Source organism: Pollicipes pollicipes, unplaced genomic scaffold (genome assembly GCF_011947565.3).
Source record: "Pollicipes pollicipes isolate AB1234 unplaced genomic scaffold, Ppol_2.1 Scaffold_4002;HRSCAF=4701_pilon_pilon_pilon, whole genome shotgun sequence".
NCBI lineage: Eukaryota > Metazoa > Arthropoda > Thecostraca > Pollicipedomorpha > Pollicipedidae > Pollicipes > Pollicipes pollicipes.
In genome coordinates, this window is record NW_023596420.1 from 11414355 (window position 1) to 11430630 (window position 16276).

At 46.9% G+C, this 16276-nt stretch overlaps 1 protein-coding gene across 1 annotated transcript in view; it reads right to left on the reverse strand.

Annotated features, from left to right (window-relative positions):
- The window catches only part of LOC119094090 (uncharacterized), a 36518-nt gene extending 22558 nt beyond the window's left edge, over positions 1-13960 (reverse strand). The window contains exons 1-3 of the mRNA XM_037217165.1: positions 13942-13960; positions 13354-13456; positions 6777-6985 (exon numbers count right to left, since the gene is read on the reverse strand). Coding sequence (XP_037073060.1) covers positions 6777-6985; positions 13354-13456; positions 13942-13960 — 331 coding nt within the window. The remainder of the gene's footprint in view (positions 1-6776; positions 6986-13353; positions 13457-13941) is intronic.
- Between the last annotated feature and the right edge of the window lie 2316 nt (positions 13961-16276).

Here is a 16276-nt window from a genome sequence, read left to right on the forward strand (position 1 = left end):
GCGCTAAGTCCGAGTTGTAACGGGCAATGTGGGAGGCCGACGCCAGCGATGTTCGGCCCCTTACCTCAAAGCCGCTGTTCCTCTAAGAAGCAGGAAGCGCCAGGTGAACCCTTGACATGTGTCGCCTTAATGACCTCCGTTTACCTCTGAAGCTAGCGTGCAGGCATCCACAAACAATAATCCTATATGCTGGAGGACTTTTGAACGCCATTATCTTCAAAAACCTTACCTTACATTAACCTTATCTTACATTGGCAGCATTTTATGGTTAATTGTCTTACAAAAACCGACGATTAGCTACGTCCTTCTAGCCAGTCAGCTTCTAACGACATGAGCACACTATTAGCAGTCCACAGCCTCGCATCAAACCCACAGCATTACCGCGTAACGAGCAATCAAGCCCATCTGTCTCAAATAGCAAGACGTTTTAAAACGCTACGTAGCAAGCTGATCACGTTCGTCGCAAGATGCTGTGGCCAGCAACGATTCTTCCGACTAGTAATGAGCCTAGGTTTTTAGTATTTTATGCTGTTAAGTATGAAGTGAATCCTGGCTGAAAAAATCCGTGAAAAACACTGATCTGAGGGGGATTGGAAAAACACGTTTGTGGTATGTTTCTGGCACCTGTTAAAATCCATTCTGATTAAAGCTACATGTTTGGCAGAATTTTGTGGTTCAATTTGCTCACACAGCGAAACGTCAACGTTTCGAGATGTGCTCACGCTGCAAGTGTTAGCGAGTGCAGACCAATGTTGAGACCAACTTCGTCGAGCTTGTGATAATCTGTTGTAATGTAGTCCTGTCTGTCGAAATTTGTTTTCATTTCCGCTATTCTATCACCAACTGGTTGGCAAAAGTGTTAGTTTTTGTCACCGGTCATGCCCGGTAAATCAGAAGTTTTCCACCACTGCACTGCGCCCAGAAGAATCCATTTCTTTTTTCAGCAGCATACTTCACTTGAGAACATAAGATGAGTCTAGCTGTAAGGCCTCTTCTGCGAGGCTGAGCTAATCACAGCCTTACTCTCATAAAACCACACATGCCCGGGTCCTAACGGCTGGACCGTAGTTTTTCAAGCGCATTTGGGAAGAATTGACAGATGTCGTTTGACAAGCGCTGCTTGAAATTCTGGCTACTGAAGAGAGATTATGGTGTTGATCAAAAACATGAAAAATATCGGCGGCTCATAGATAATCTGAGACCAATCAGCCTTTTGGATATTTCCCCTTAAACATATTTCAACGCTTTCACCCTACGCATTGGACGCGGAATCAAAAGTTGTCCACATGAGGGTCCGGCTGGACTTAAAGTGGGGCGTTCTAATGGCGAAAATATCCTGTTCGCTCTCTGTAAAGAGCCTCTCCTTATCCAGAAAAAAGCATTCAGTGATATGAAATGAATACAAATTGACAATGAAGAAATAAAAGTGAACACATGTGCCGATGAAGTCATGGACATTTTTGTTTGGACGGTTCTCCGTCATATGAAGAAGCCCGCATATAAAAGTTAAAGATGTTCGAGGCAATGCCTGGTTTTCATTTGAACAGGTAAAATATCAGGGTTTTGGTTTGGCCTAAGTTCAGCCGGTAAGCACCTCATATGCCTTCATCCTAACTTGTTTTGGAAGAGATTCCATGGAAGTACTAGGAATAAGGATTCATAGCGATTCCAGACTATATATGGCAATCATAAAGTACCCCAATAACCATTCCAAGCCAAAAAAGAAGTTATCACAATGGTCCTATGAATACCTTACAGTGTATGGTGAAATGCACCTTGTCAAGACTGAGGCGCTGTTCAACTTAGTATTTCATGACAGTACTGCCAAAGCCCCACAAAGCGGATATTGTCAAGTCTATCGAGAAAAATGTGTTTACCTTAATCTGGGGAAGCAATAAGGATCAGTGAGTTATGCACAAAAGCAGGTGTTAATGTGGGGACTTCACATCCAGCTAAAAGATACCAAGCAGATAGTCCAAAAGTATCTTGGATAAAAAAGCACACGCGTACGGCGGCGGGCTCTAAGTGTAAGGTTATAATAAGACCACTCCTGTCACTCTCCCAAAATATAAGTATGTTCGAGTGCAAACTATTGCCAGAAATCACGAAAAATATATGTATAAAATGTCCAGATCTAAGCATCTAAGGTGTCTAACTGGACATATCGTAAATTGCTCGCCACATCCAGTCTACCGGAGAAAAGTCTACAAAAGTGACAAATAGACTTCACGTTGCCGATAAACATATCTTCGCCTTTAGTGTATCCGAGTTTGTGCGAGAGAACCGGACGACATTTACATACCTTTGCTACAATTTAGAATATTGCACCGGATACTTCCTACACATAGACGTCTGTAGCCTTGTGTGGCCAAGTGTGGCACCTTATGGACACTACTAATTCATTCACTGAGAGCCTTAGGGAAAGCCGAGGTGGCGCGTCCACCGGCACAGGCCTGGCAGCGACCCATCGCATCCATGTAACCGCATGTAAGCCGAACCGTTGAAGTCACACCTGTCACAATATGTACCAGGATGCCAGAATACTGCACCGGAAACGTGGTGGTGAACAAGGCTTGGTGGAACGGTGTCATGCCGTCGCCGATACGTTAAAAAGCGAGTCAACGCAGAGAGACGCGTATTACTAGTGTAGACGCTATAATGAGAAGCGTTAACATAGACCACGCAGTGTTACTTACGGTGGGTATGTTTTGGCGGGTTATACAAGGTCAGACCAAAGTTTGGTTATAGCCGTGTACATCCCCATAGATGTCCACAGAGTCAGACCAATATAATTCAAGGCTCGACGCTATTTACTTCCTATGGCTTACGTAATTTGCAAGTGGTAATTGTCCAGTCACTTGACATTCATTCATGATCTCGACTGGAACTGGCCTTAGAGTGCCTTTCACTTACAATCTGCATGTACATAATTACGTTACAAGTTTGTTACGCCACCATTGCCAAACCGCAGTCACCTGAGTTCTAAACAGAACAGGTCTGTCGTCTCCTTGACCGTCAATGACCTTAACAAAGGTGGCATGCATCGATTACGTGCATAATACAGTTATTTCACACCGTCAGAATCATTGAGAAAAGGCATTACGATTCGCATAAAGACAGAGGTGGATTCAAGGCGAAGGCTAGTGGAGCTGACTTCATCCTCACGCCCCCATCCCTTCTTCTTAGGCCCAAGGAATCTCTAAATGGACAACTTTGGTCTCAGAAAGGCTAAAGCTCTCAATCGACTAAAAGTATCCCATATACTCGTTTCTCCTCATTTCCTTAGAGGGTCATGCACTCGTCAGGGCCCTATAGGTCAACCTGCCGGAGCACTCACGCTCGCCCGATAATCTCTCACATTGGTTCCCATGTTTTGCTGTTGGCTCATAGGGCCTTGCAGTGTTGCCAGGGCCCATGTGGTCAGGGGTGAAAAAGTTTCTGATTTACCGGATATGGAAGGTGACAAAAACTGAGACTTTTGCGAGCCGACTGGCCATCAAATTGCAAAAATGAAAACAAATGTCAACAGACCAGAACAAATTACAACAGCCCATCCCAGCTAGATGAAACTAAAAGCTTAATTAATCTGTTCTCGCTAACGTTTGCAGCGTGAGCATGTGTAGAGTACATGTCCAAATGTTAACGTTTTGCTGCATGAGCATGTTGAGCCATAACATGCTGCCAAACATAGCAGCCTGAATCAGAATAGTTTTTAACAGGTGACAGAAACATACTACAAAGTATACTATACCAGTGCTGGCTTAAAGCACTGGTATAGTATAGTGGCCCTGACACCAATGCGAAGGGTCCCATAGCTATCGCCAGTGGCGCGGTACATTACCATATGCTGGGGTGAAAAGTGCGTTTCCAGTCACCGACGGAATTCGGCAATGTTTGATCTGTCACCTGAAGCCTGATTTTTCAGATACTGTTGCAATGCGATTCTGAATGAGATAAACCACAAAAAAGAAAGACAAATTGAATTAAATGCGGCATACCCATCAAACATTTTAGTTTCGGGAGTTCATCTGCACGAAAGTAGCATTTACTGGCCATCAAACACTGAACGATGGTTTAGATTAAACTAGTAAGATCATCAGATAAAGGCATACCTATCTCGACCGTTCAAGGGGCCATCACAGGGATTAGGGATCTTTTCTTCGGAGGATCCGCCGCCAGACCGGTGTTAGTCCCGTGCGCTAACCGGCCGCGGTATCCTTGATGGCTCAGTAGCGTCCGATTTGGTCCTGGGGTTTCTCACTCTGACCAACTTAAGTCTTCAACACCCCAAACGTTGAAAGAAATAGCGTCATTTTCGAACTCGATCGTGCTAAAACGGCATGTGGGTAGGCTGTCTGCTGTTTCCAGTGGGCCGGTAGTAGTCTGCCGCAACGGCAGTGACGACGGTGGTGTAAAGGACGAAAGTGCATATTATCCTGTGTGGTGCAAAAAAACAAATCCACGTCATCCTGTACCAAGGTGAAGAGTTAGCCATTCCAGCGCAGTGTTTTGAAAGTAAACAACACTGAGACGTTAATCAGTATTGATCAGTGAGGGAGTTCCCTGAATGGGAAGCATCATTTGCACGCTGCATTGGCGGGCATCTGTGCTTTTGAGGCTTAAGATTGTGTGCATGCGCAGAGAGAGAGAGAGAGAGAGAGAGAGGAGAGAGAGAGAGGGAGAGAGAGAGAGAGAGAGAGAGAGAGAGAGAGAGAGAGAGAGAGAGGAGAGAGAGAGAGAGAGAGAGAGAGAGAGAGAGAGAGAGAGAGAGAGAGAGAGAGAGAGAGAGAGAGAGAGAGAGGAGGAGAGAGGAGGAGAAGGAGAGAGAGAGAGAGGGGGGGGGGGAAGGGAGAGAGAGAGAGAGACCTTTCATGAAAGCCAACCCTATGAAGACACAAATGTGGAAGTACACCGATGTAGTGTACAAATTGGCTTGTCCTAACGACGATTACAGGCTTCCTCCTGTATCATACATTGATGTCACTGCAACATCTTTGCTGAGACGGCTCACTTGGTACCTCACGGATGGGGTACCAAAAGAACACATACAACTCGACGATGCGAGACATCTCGTCCACCAAATTCTCACACAAAAATACGCAATCATAACATAACCAGACCACATAAAAACTCTATTCTGGAAGTTTTATGCAATCATAACAACACACCAGTTTTAGGGACAAATTAATCAAGCTTTTCATTATCTCCTGGAGGCAGTATTTCCAGATTTTTTTCAAGCATTTCTGGAGCAACGGTTTCCCCTTAAGTAGCATACATTTATTGATTCGTATGTCCCTCGATTCTAGATATCTGTCCTCGGTCAGGCCCTTTCACGTTGCGAAACTCAAAAGATGTTTTGTTCTGCCCTAATTGGGCTCGGATGCTGAAAGCTTCAAACGTGAGTTGATCAGCCTCCTATTCCCTCCAGTTTTAGATCCTGCGATTGTCATAGCGAATTCCTTTTCAGTAGGTTCATTCTTCAAACATAAAAATAGGATACCTGAATGCCGCCAATTGACTGCTGTGTACGAGCTTTGTTGTGCCTCCTGTGGGGCATCCTACTCAGGTTTCACCCTTCGAGACTCGCATTCAGCAGCATTTACGTATGTCTATCTGGACGGCGAAATTTCTTCCAAAATCTGATCCCTTCCCCGTACGAGAACATTCATTTACATGTGACATCCCAGTTTTGGCTAAAATTTCTAAGAGATATGAGAGACGACACATATGTTTCTAAAGACATTTCTAGTGTCTTGGACAGGACATATCCCTCGCTTGATCTGAGAACCTTGCACATATATTCCTTAACCCTTATACTTTTTGAAGTGACGCTGAGTGGTAAGTGGCGTGACTTAATCATATCCATTATAACTTGTGATAAAATGATTCATGTCTTTACAAGTTGGGGCTGATCGCGTGACATTGCACGTGCATATGTGGCATTTTCAATTTGTCTCTGCGTGTTTTAAACCATGATGTTTACACCGAACGTAAGTGTTCTTCTGCCTGATGATGCAACCGTTGTTCTGTGGAACGCGCCGCGAGTAATGTAAGATTGATTATGATTTATACACACATACATACATACATACATACATATGTATATATATATATATATATATATATATATATATATATGCATGTATGTATGTTTTTATATACATGGGATGGTTATGGTATCTCCTGGGACCAGTCACAGCACAGGAGGTTTTTGTGGAGAAATCGTCTCCCTTCCTGCAAAAGTCCTGGATCCGCACCCACATAGGACACATAAGGCAGAAGGCGCGTCGCAAAGAGCCCAGTATCCACATTTTCACCGAGCAGAACTACGACAGCGGGGTCATTGGTCAATATGCCATGGCGATATGCACAATGTTTCAGTACACACTTTCGAAAACAATGGAGTGGTTTCCATTAATTCAGGCCGTTGATGGAGGGGGGAGGTGGTAACTTACTAACTTTTCTTGGTCATGTCATCCAATTACAATAGCTTTAGAAACAATTATAGCATCGCATCGCACCCTTTGCAGTGAGCTAAAGAAACCTCACGTGTTCTAGGCCCAGGCAAAGTATTGACGTCAATGAAAGACAGTCGAGATGCCCCCAACGGAAGCGTGTAACAAAGAGAAAATTCACATTAATGTGCATTGATCTAAAACTCGGTGTAAATGGCAATAAGGATCACCAACACACTGCTTCATGCAAAGACAAATCAATCAACGCCAAAACAACGGTAAATAAAAGGGAAATCGTTGCACCAATCGACAAAAACTGACCTATCACTGTCAAGTTGACCCGCGCGTTGAGCGTGGGAGACGCCTTGAAGTCGGCGCGGCACCGGTACAGGCCGGCGTCGCGTTCACTGACGCTGCTGATCATCAGTCGGTACGCCCCTGGCCGGGGGTCGAGCCGGGACCGCTCGCCGAGCGAGTCCTCGCTCGCCCAGTGAGTGCCCTGGGAGGTCCTCCCGCCGCGCGTGTCGTAGCTGCAACAAAGCCAGGGCATGCTGCCGACAAGGGGGCGAGTTGTGCTCGTGAAGGCCGCGAGGCTCGTTGACGAAGCTATTTGGCGGAGGTTAGCTGGCGCTCGCCATTAACTGGGTCTGCTCACGTGTAATTAAAGCATCGCTCAACCTGTCCGGTGGGAATACGGGCTCGCTTTCTAAATCCACACCTGAAGATCACTCCGATCGAGCGGTTTGAGGTGCCGGGGCAGGTACGCAGATAGTCCGAGTGTAAGGCAAAGTCTTCATTTGAAACACTTGTCCTTAAGAGAAACTTTCACGTCACATGCCATCGACGCAGCCAAACAGTAGAACTTTGGACATCCGGCTTCTCGGGTGGTGGACTGTTTGACTTTGCACTAGTGCTGCCACTTTTTGAAATTTTAAAGTGGGGCGCGAACACACAGAAGACAGTAGTAACAGCCTTATTCCTCGGATAAAAATCAGTGGCGCTACCCTACGTAGATGAGCATTTGCTTCGAGAAACCAAACATATCGTTAACACGCGCCCGGGTGGCCGGTTGGATACCGTTCGCGAGTGGGGGTCAGTTTGACCCCCCCCCCCCTGAGATCTCAAGAATAAGAGAGCTAGAGGCACCAAATTTATAGGGTGTGTTGACCTGTACGTGAATCTACTTCGATCAAATTTGAGGTTCTTAGGTCATGATCCTCGGATTCAATAAGGTCAAACAATGTCAAATTCCAGGATGGTCTCCAAAGTGCCCCCAGAACCTAGATTATTGTTTCTAAACAAAAGTTCACATGCCCATTTTAGGTCAGTGACCCTTTTTGACTTTTTGAAGATCATGGTGACCAAAAATATACAGGACTGCTCTGAGTTTGCTCTTGAATAAGCGGCAGAGATAAAGCTAGACAATACGATCAAACGCAAGGCAGTGTGTTTCTAAAAACAAAGTGTTGTCCTGTGTCATTTTAGGTCAATGACCTATTCTGACCTTTAATAAGCCCATAGAAGATGCATAATGCGTTTCCCGCTATCAATAAATTCGAAATGAGCACCAGCAGCAAACCCATACAGCAAGCCCTAAGGCAATAAAACAGGTTTTGATCTTGGTCTAAACTTCAATATGTGGCCTTAGGTCACCGTACTTGGTCTAGCCTTCAATAAGTGAGCTTAGATCAGCTTAATGTGCTCATTCAATATTTGTGCTACCTATGAAAGCATCTCAGAGATGTTTGGTTTCGTCTAACACTCCGTTTTTACATCAGAATGAAAGATTCCCTAGAAATTGACTTCGCTGAAACCATGGCCTAACTTTGACCTGCCACAGGTCAGCGACCTTACAAGGTACATCAAAACTGTTGACGCCGAACGATCCGCTATTCAATTGTCTACAGCTGTCCGAACCCATTCCGGAAAAAACCTTTGTGGGTCAATCTGACCCCCACCCGAGTGCGCGTTAAAAAAATCAAAACTGCGCGTACGCATAGCTTGGAAGACAGTAAGCTCAAAAAGTCTCTGGTGAGATCTTCCACCCCGAGGCCTGAGTTCCCAGGTGGCAACAGATGTCATTTGTGCAACTCTGGGTTTCAAGAGGTTCGCACGCAAAAAAAACGTGGTTTACGAAATCGAATGCAAACTGTGTGAAAAACATAGGAGGGACATGTTCTTTGTTGGGGAGTCCATGCGCTCTATTCTTTTGAGATATAGTGGACACGTGCGAGACGCTAGAAACAGAACAGGAATATTCCTTTCGTTGACCATTTTCTGGTGAAACACGGTCGGGCTGAAATCGAAAGAGGTATGGACCCTACGTCCTTTTTACAGCTCAAGGTCATCTACAGAGCACAGGACCACCTACACAGGAAAATAAGTTTGTATAAATTCGTATTCGTATAAAAAGTAAGTGGCCGAATCTCATTGTACAGGGCTCATCATGGCCGATCATGCGAACGTGATATGTGCCTTTATGTGTGACACGTGCTAGCTTAAAACTGTTAACCTGTGTAGGTGATGCCTGACACGTCACGCGCAACGCCTGTTCAGTTGAAATCGCTTGTATGCATAACTGATGCGCGATTTGTGATGTCTGTTTTCTTCAACTCGCTTCACGTTTAAATGGAGCGTGACACGTGATGCATGCTGGCTTGAGTTCGTTTGCGTGTACACGTATTTTCGCGTATTTTAATTCTTAGATATGCACTGTATCGTGCTAATGGCTGGCAATCGCTCTTTGTTTGATCCCCAGAATTTTGGTGTCTTGTAAAAACTGCGATTTGCTGTTTCAAAAAAAACCCTGAAAAATCGAATAGGATCATCGGCAGGCAATTTTGAGTTCATGTCTGCTATTGTTTCGATAAAAGCATGTTGCCGAAATGTAAACCAACCTATTTCTCCATTCTCCTGGTTTTTCTCCGAGGAATAAGGCTATTACTCCTGTCTTATCTATGTGACTAATGTTTCTCGCGAATCCACTGAACAACTTACGTAATTTAGAACACGAACGCTTTGAAATCTCAGACGAGCACCTACCCCACACCCAAATGTGACAACACTCCCGCCCCGCCAGGCATGTTTACCCCAAAAAGCGCGCATGGACCCGTCAACTTTATTTTTGCTCCATGTACACATGCATATGCATCGTCGTCGTCATCATATACCTCATAACATCGTCGATGCCATCATATATCATCACACAAGTATTTCCCATGCAAAGGATGACAACAACAACATTTCCATGGCCCAGACATTACAAAAACCACCTTTCTGATGACATAGACGGCTGTAATTATGCTGACAATAAACCTTTATATAAAGGCGCAGGTGTATGCATATATAGGCCAACAGTCACGCCTTCAGGTAGACCTGAATTACGGCTGATTACCCGGGCCTGGGTCCAGCAACGAGGCTTAAGGCCTAAATACAAAAATGGTTGTTTAATCCTGGATTTATGCTCTATATACCCTCAGTATGGGTGTGCATATAATGCAGACCAGCCCCGGCCATCTTCATGCCGCATGACGAGTCAGCAATCGAGGAGAAGGTAAGCATAGTATTTGATGAAAGACTAGTGTTCTATAAATGTCCGCATGCTTTGCACATGAGCAGCTGATGATTCGACAGATAATGCAGTAGCATTAGTCTTATTCCTCGAAAAAAAACAAAAGAATGGAGATATAGTTTGGCTGATACTTCGGCAACATGCCTGTCCCAAAACCACAGCAGAAGTGAATTCAAAATTGCCTGCTGATGATCCTACTCGGTTTTTCAAGGTTTTTTTTGAGAGCAAGCCACAGTTTTTACAGGACACCAACATTCAGAGGATTAAGAAAAGAACGATTGCCATTCATCACCAAGATACAGTTTTTATCTACGAATGAGAATGCCCGGACATTCTAACATTCTGCATTCTAATGGACATTTTATTCTAATCTAAATCTTAAATCTAATTCCAGACATTTTGATGGCTGTCAATCGCTCTTTGTTTAATCTCCTGAATGTTGGTGTCCTGTAAAAACTGTGGCTTGCTCTTTCAAAAAATCTGAAAAATCGAGTAGGATCATCGGCAGGCAATTTTGAATTCACTTCTGCTATTGTTTCGAGAAAGGCATGTTGCCGAAATATCAACCTAACTATATTTACATTCTCCTGGTTTTTCCGAGGATTAAGGCTAATACTACTGTATTATCTGTGTAACAAATGTTCCTCGCTAATGCGCTGAACAACTTACGCAATTTTGAGCTGATGATGCCTTCGAAGGTGACTAGCAAACGCATGCCTGTTCGCACGTCGAATAAAGGCTTGCTGCGAGCCCATTGAACAGTTGACGGCTATGCCAGACTTTGCCGATCTTCGTGCGCCGATTTCGTCCTTTGATGTGCATATTTTGAAACTTAGCTTGAATAGTTTGGTATCGGCATTTTGTTGTGGTTTCCTCTTGGCTTAATACCAAACCAGTGCCTGTATGTGGCGGGAAGCGTTGCTATATAAAGGTACATAATTGGCAGCGAAAATCTAAGCCTAGAGGACTGGATTGGCAGTCTTGGACAAGATATGGCTTTCCACACATGTTTTGGAATTTGATGAGGGCCATGCTTTCAACTTAATCCGGGGATTGGGTGGTATCTGCCGTTTGTACATGTCCTGTGTAGTATCATCCATTAGGTGTGCAAGTACGAACCATTGTGTTTGCATGTATCCTGTGTTCTCTGTGACATGTGATGTATTCTGTAAACGGTATGCAAACTATGGGGGTGTAATTTTGCAAATACGCTTCGGCTGGGCTGAGCAGGGAAAATAACCAAGCTTCTCGGTTTTTTGAAGGCTGAAGTTCGAGCACAATAACTGAATGGGAAACTATACCTATGGCAGCCGGCACCAGTAATGAGGGAATATTCCAGAGTGGTCATTAATCTTGCGTTGATATTTCATTCCCTGAGAACGCATAGTTAGCGATTGCACCTTACTGTAAATGGTACAGCAATAAAGTCATGTTAGTCAGTTTTTAAAGTTCAAGCATGTCATGGATTTTTGGCTTATGAAATGGCAGGCATTGCATAACTGGAGAAGTTAATGATGAAATATTACTTCACTACTGCATAATTTTTGTGCAAACAAATGTATTTTCTTCTTAATGTGTTTACCTTCTAATGTCTACCTTCTTTTTCCATCCGATTTTGTTACAATTATTGCTAAATACCTCCATAAAAATTGGTGGTTAAGAAAACACAAGTGGGGTAAATTGAAGCATGGAGTACCTTACAAACCCCACAATGCAGCCGGCAATGCGCGCTAAAAGCCCTGATGTTTCTTAAGCCCGCGCATTGCGGGCCTGTGGGCCGAAAAGCGATAACTTTAGTTTGCACCTCAGAAACTGCGCTCCATCATTTGGCCCGCCCGAGACGGACAGATAGCAAGCGACCTAAGAACGCCAATATTTCTCAATTAGGTCATTGGTAAAACGCTGGACTTGTGATCAGAAGGCCCCAGTTCGCATCCTAGCAACCCAGAGAAAACATGTGAGGCGTTAATGGCTAAGAGTCACGCACAATGCAGCTCTTCTCTTCATAATGAATAATCACACCTATGATCATATATTCGCCCAGACAGTTAGTCCATCCATATCAGCGAATCGTCTCTATTATCCTATAGAACCACAGCGCCAGAGTGGCGCGTGGCATCCGTATCATACATTGCAAGGCAAATCTAATCACGTCTCAATTATGCGGGAGGGATGGTGTGGACCGGAGGGGCGCATGTGATTAGAAGATGCTGCGGACTGCGTCAAAGCTCATTTTGGCTGTGCTTTTGAACACATTAAAAACTACTCACTCAATTTTTAGACGTGGATGTAAGCAGTGGGGGACATCAGTTACAGTTATTTTAGCCAACCTGGTCGATAAGAACTTACTGTAAACTGCCGTCAGTGGAACTACCCATTTGTTTTTTATATAACCTTGTCACCAGTAACGACTATTGCAAAAACGCATTTTATTTCTCTTTCATTAAAGAATCGCAATGCGATGCATTGCGATTCTGCGACGCAATGCGATGCGTTGCGTCGCATTTCATATGCATTACCGTGTCGATAAACGAAATAAATTGCAAAACGAGCTTATCTAATCGAAAAATCTGACGTAGGCGTCGGGCTGTTTCCATCCCTGAACATAAAGGGAATGTTCTACATTTGAAGATATAAGCATCATATATGATGAAACAAGCACACGTTGTAATGCCTTTAAAGAGAAGAGACTACTGTGGTCAACACAATTTGTCTGTTTAGTAAATCCGCTCCTAGACCATTATGTCTGTATTGGCCTCGGTCACCGCATGGCTTGTTGAATGACACGATTTGAATGACGTTGCTCTGGCGCCACGAATCCCAACGTGATCTTCAAATGCTCTCTCAAATAAATCTCACACATGCCTGCGGCCTTTGTGCTCAGTGACCAGGGGGCGTTAGGTCTTTAAAAGGGTATGACCGTCAGCCGCATCAAAAGGTTGATATGGCTTTTTCGGTTCAGAACCCCACGCAGATGTGGAACACTCCCTTCAAGCGAGTCAGCTCAGACAGAGATTTTGAGCTTTAAGCGAGTCAGCTCATGTAGAGATATGAAACACTCCCTTTAAGCTAGTCAGCTCAGACAGAGATGTGGAACACTCCCTTTAAGCGAGTCAGCTCAGACAGAGATGTGGAACACTCCCTTTAAGCGAGTCAGCTCAGACAAAGATGTGGAACACTCCCTTTAAGCGAGTCAGCTCAGACAAAGATGTGGAACATTCCCTTTAAGCGAGTCAGCTCAGACAGAGATGTGGAACACTCCCTTTAAGCGAGTCCTCTCAGACAGAGATGACGGCGCTCAGCACCCGGCCAGAGCGGGCGCCATACCTGTAGAAGGGCGCTCCTGAGCCGGCCTTGTACCACAGCACCAGGTGCATGACGTCTCGACCCGAGGCCGGGTCCACGTCACACGGCAGCTCGGCGAGCCCGCCTGTGACGGCCGTCACAGCCGTCACGAGACCTGAAACAGGCTGCCACGTCACGCGCGTCGATGCAGATCGTAACGTCGGCGCGCCATCTGAGGCGACACATACTGTCAGAAGTGGCAGCGAAGCGTCACGCCAGTTCACGTCACGTCTGGCTCCAGGCCTGGAGTAGGTCTGTCATACAGCATCTTCCCAGGGACAGTGCGTGGCAGCACTCTCGCTGTAATAGCTCTGCATCAGCTCTGTCGAGCGCTCCACATCAGCCCTGCCGAGCGCTCCACATCAGCTCTTGAACGCCCGTCTGGACGGCACTCTCGTTAAGCCGACAAGCACATGGCGTGGCACCACATGATCCAGACGCCGCAGCCATACAGAACACAGAAATACCCTTCAGAGAATCCCCGACCGCCGCCGTCTGCCTCTGCCGCACAGCATGCGCCGCGCCGGCAGCGGGCTCCTCCACCCAGAAGCCCCACTCACGCCCCCACACGGCCGGCCGTGGCCGACATGGCCCGGGCACGGGGGCGGCCGGGACGGCGACGAAGGCGAGCCGCGCCGCTCCGACCGGCACTGCCGCCCGAAACGGCGGCTCGCTTCGCTCAGCTCCAATAGCTCAGCCGGAATTGGCGGTCGTCGTCGGGATCGATCCTGCTGGGAGCCGGTGCTGATCGCCCGCCTGTCACGGCCACCGCGCGACCCCCCCCCCCCCCCCCCCCCGGTGCTGATCGCCCACCTGTCACGGCCACCGCGTGACCCCCTCCCTCCGGTGCTGATCGCCCGCCTGTCACGGCCACCGCGCGACCCCCTCCTCCCGGTGCTGGTCGCCCGCCTGTCACGGCCACCGCGCGGCCCCCTCCCCCGACGTGGGAGAGACATCCGGAAACCGGGATAGTTCACGAGAGGATGACGATAAAGTCTTGACGCGATGTGTGCATGTCGCCGTGCGACCACCTCACGGAATCAAAGCGTGAATTTGGTTTCACGGTACGAATTCCAGGGCTGACAATATTGCCAGGAGAGGAAGGAGAAGAGCGCTTGGGAGCGAGCGGGACAGTACTGCTTTGACAAACCGATTTTGTACACAGCAGTTCAAACTCCTTTTGTCTCTGACAGCAGGTACTATGTAGCCGGTATTCGGAACCACCTCTTCGTCCACTCGGGCCCCTGGTCCTATCGCTAGACCTTTCAGCACGCACACTTCAAAGCTCTAGAGCTGACGAAAGTCGCCTTCTTCACTCAAAACTCATTTCCATTTTTCATTCGTCTAAGACCTTAATCGCAAAATTTGCATGGCGATGTCGGCCATAAGTAGAGCAGGTACAGAATAAATCAGGCTTGAGTGATGCTTGGGAAGTGGGGCGTCACAAAGGAGAAGCGTGTGGCTTTCCAACACGGCCAAGGTCTTGAAGCCATCGATCACTATAGGCCCACCTGTCCGTCTCTCCGACCATGCCAAACCCCGGCATACAAACACAGCACCTCTCGTTTACATGAACCACAATTTATCTTCCGGCCCTTGGCCATTCTATATAATGAGCTATTCGTGTTCGTATCTACTTATCAAAGATCCATCCACAGGTGTGTCTTATGTACCCAATCAAATGTTACGTCACGCATCAACGTTACGTCACTGGCAGAAACGTGATAAAAACGTTCACCAACGGACACAGATCGCGCATAGCCCTGACGTCATTGATTTGTCATTGACTTGGCCAGCGGACAGCGCTCAAGGAGGCCCTTCGACTTCGCGCATTGGTGGTAGCGGGCAAGGCATTCTATGTGCCCGTGGTCCAATGACAGAAGGCCCGCAGCGTGCTAAGAGACGATGTCTCTGGGCTACGGCGCCTTGAGCGCGTAACAGCTTACTTGTGTAAACCTAAACGGTGAACTTGAGGCGGTCCCGCTAGTGCACCATTTCCTTCACACTCAGCCACGCCAACGAATGGATACGTAATGTGATGCGCTCGTTACGCCTAATCCCAGCGACCATCAGCGATCAGTCCCGCGGCGAACGTCGCTGCTATCGGTATCCGTGGCAGATGGCAATGGATAACCGCGCTCGTTGAGAAAGGGAGGGTGATGAGGAAAAACGCGGCGCTGTACTAGAGGTGCGAGAGCCTCAGGAATGGAACGGCGGCGACATTTGCTGAGAGACAGAAGGATGGCGTTGCGTTTGCGAACCACTGCAGATATGTGGGCCCCCAGGTCATACCGCGGTGGGGCCGCTCCCAGCTCTCAGGACGTTTGCGAACCACTGCAGATATGTGGGCTCCCAGGTCATACCGTGGTGAGGCCGCTCCCAGCTCTCAGGTCGTCTGACCAGGACCGACCACGCCCTCTACCCTCTCGGTGGGAGACTGCGGAATGTGAGCGCGACAAAGCTCTATAAAACCTGTACATTTTTCCGGGGGAAGAATGTTGGCCAATGATGGTGAGATGGCTCTTATCAGGAATCATTTTAACGGCTGTTGAACTGGAGCCAATTTCGGTAATGGCTGATTGACTACTCGACGCGGGCCTTCAGGAAGAAAAGGTTAACGACATCGGATAGGGAGCAGTCCAAGAGTTGAGTGCCATCACAGAACAGAAGACGATCATAAGGAGGAGAGGACAGATCGTTAATGACGAGGACAAAGATGCTAGGTCCGACTATGGAAACCCTGTGCCACGCCGTAAACAAATGGGAGGACCAGCTCGGATCCTGCGCCACAGTCCCACCTCCGATCACGCAAACAGCTTCGGAACCAGTCCTCGCACGCTACGTGCCATTCTATCTTGTCCAGGACGGCGCCATGATCGACGCTGTGAAAAGAATCTTCGGCGAC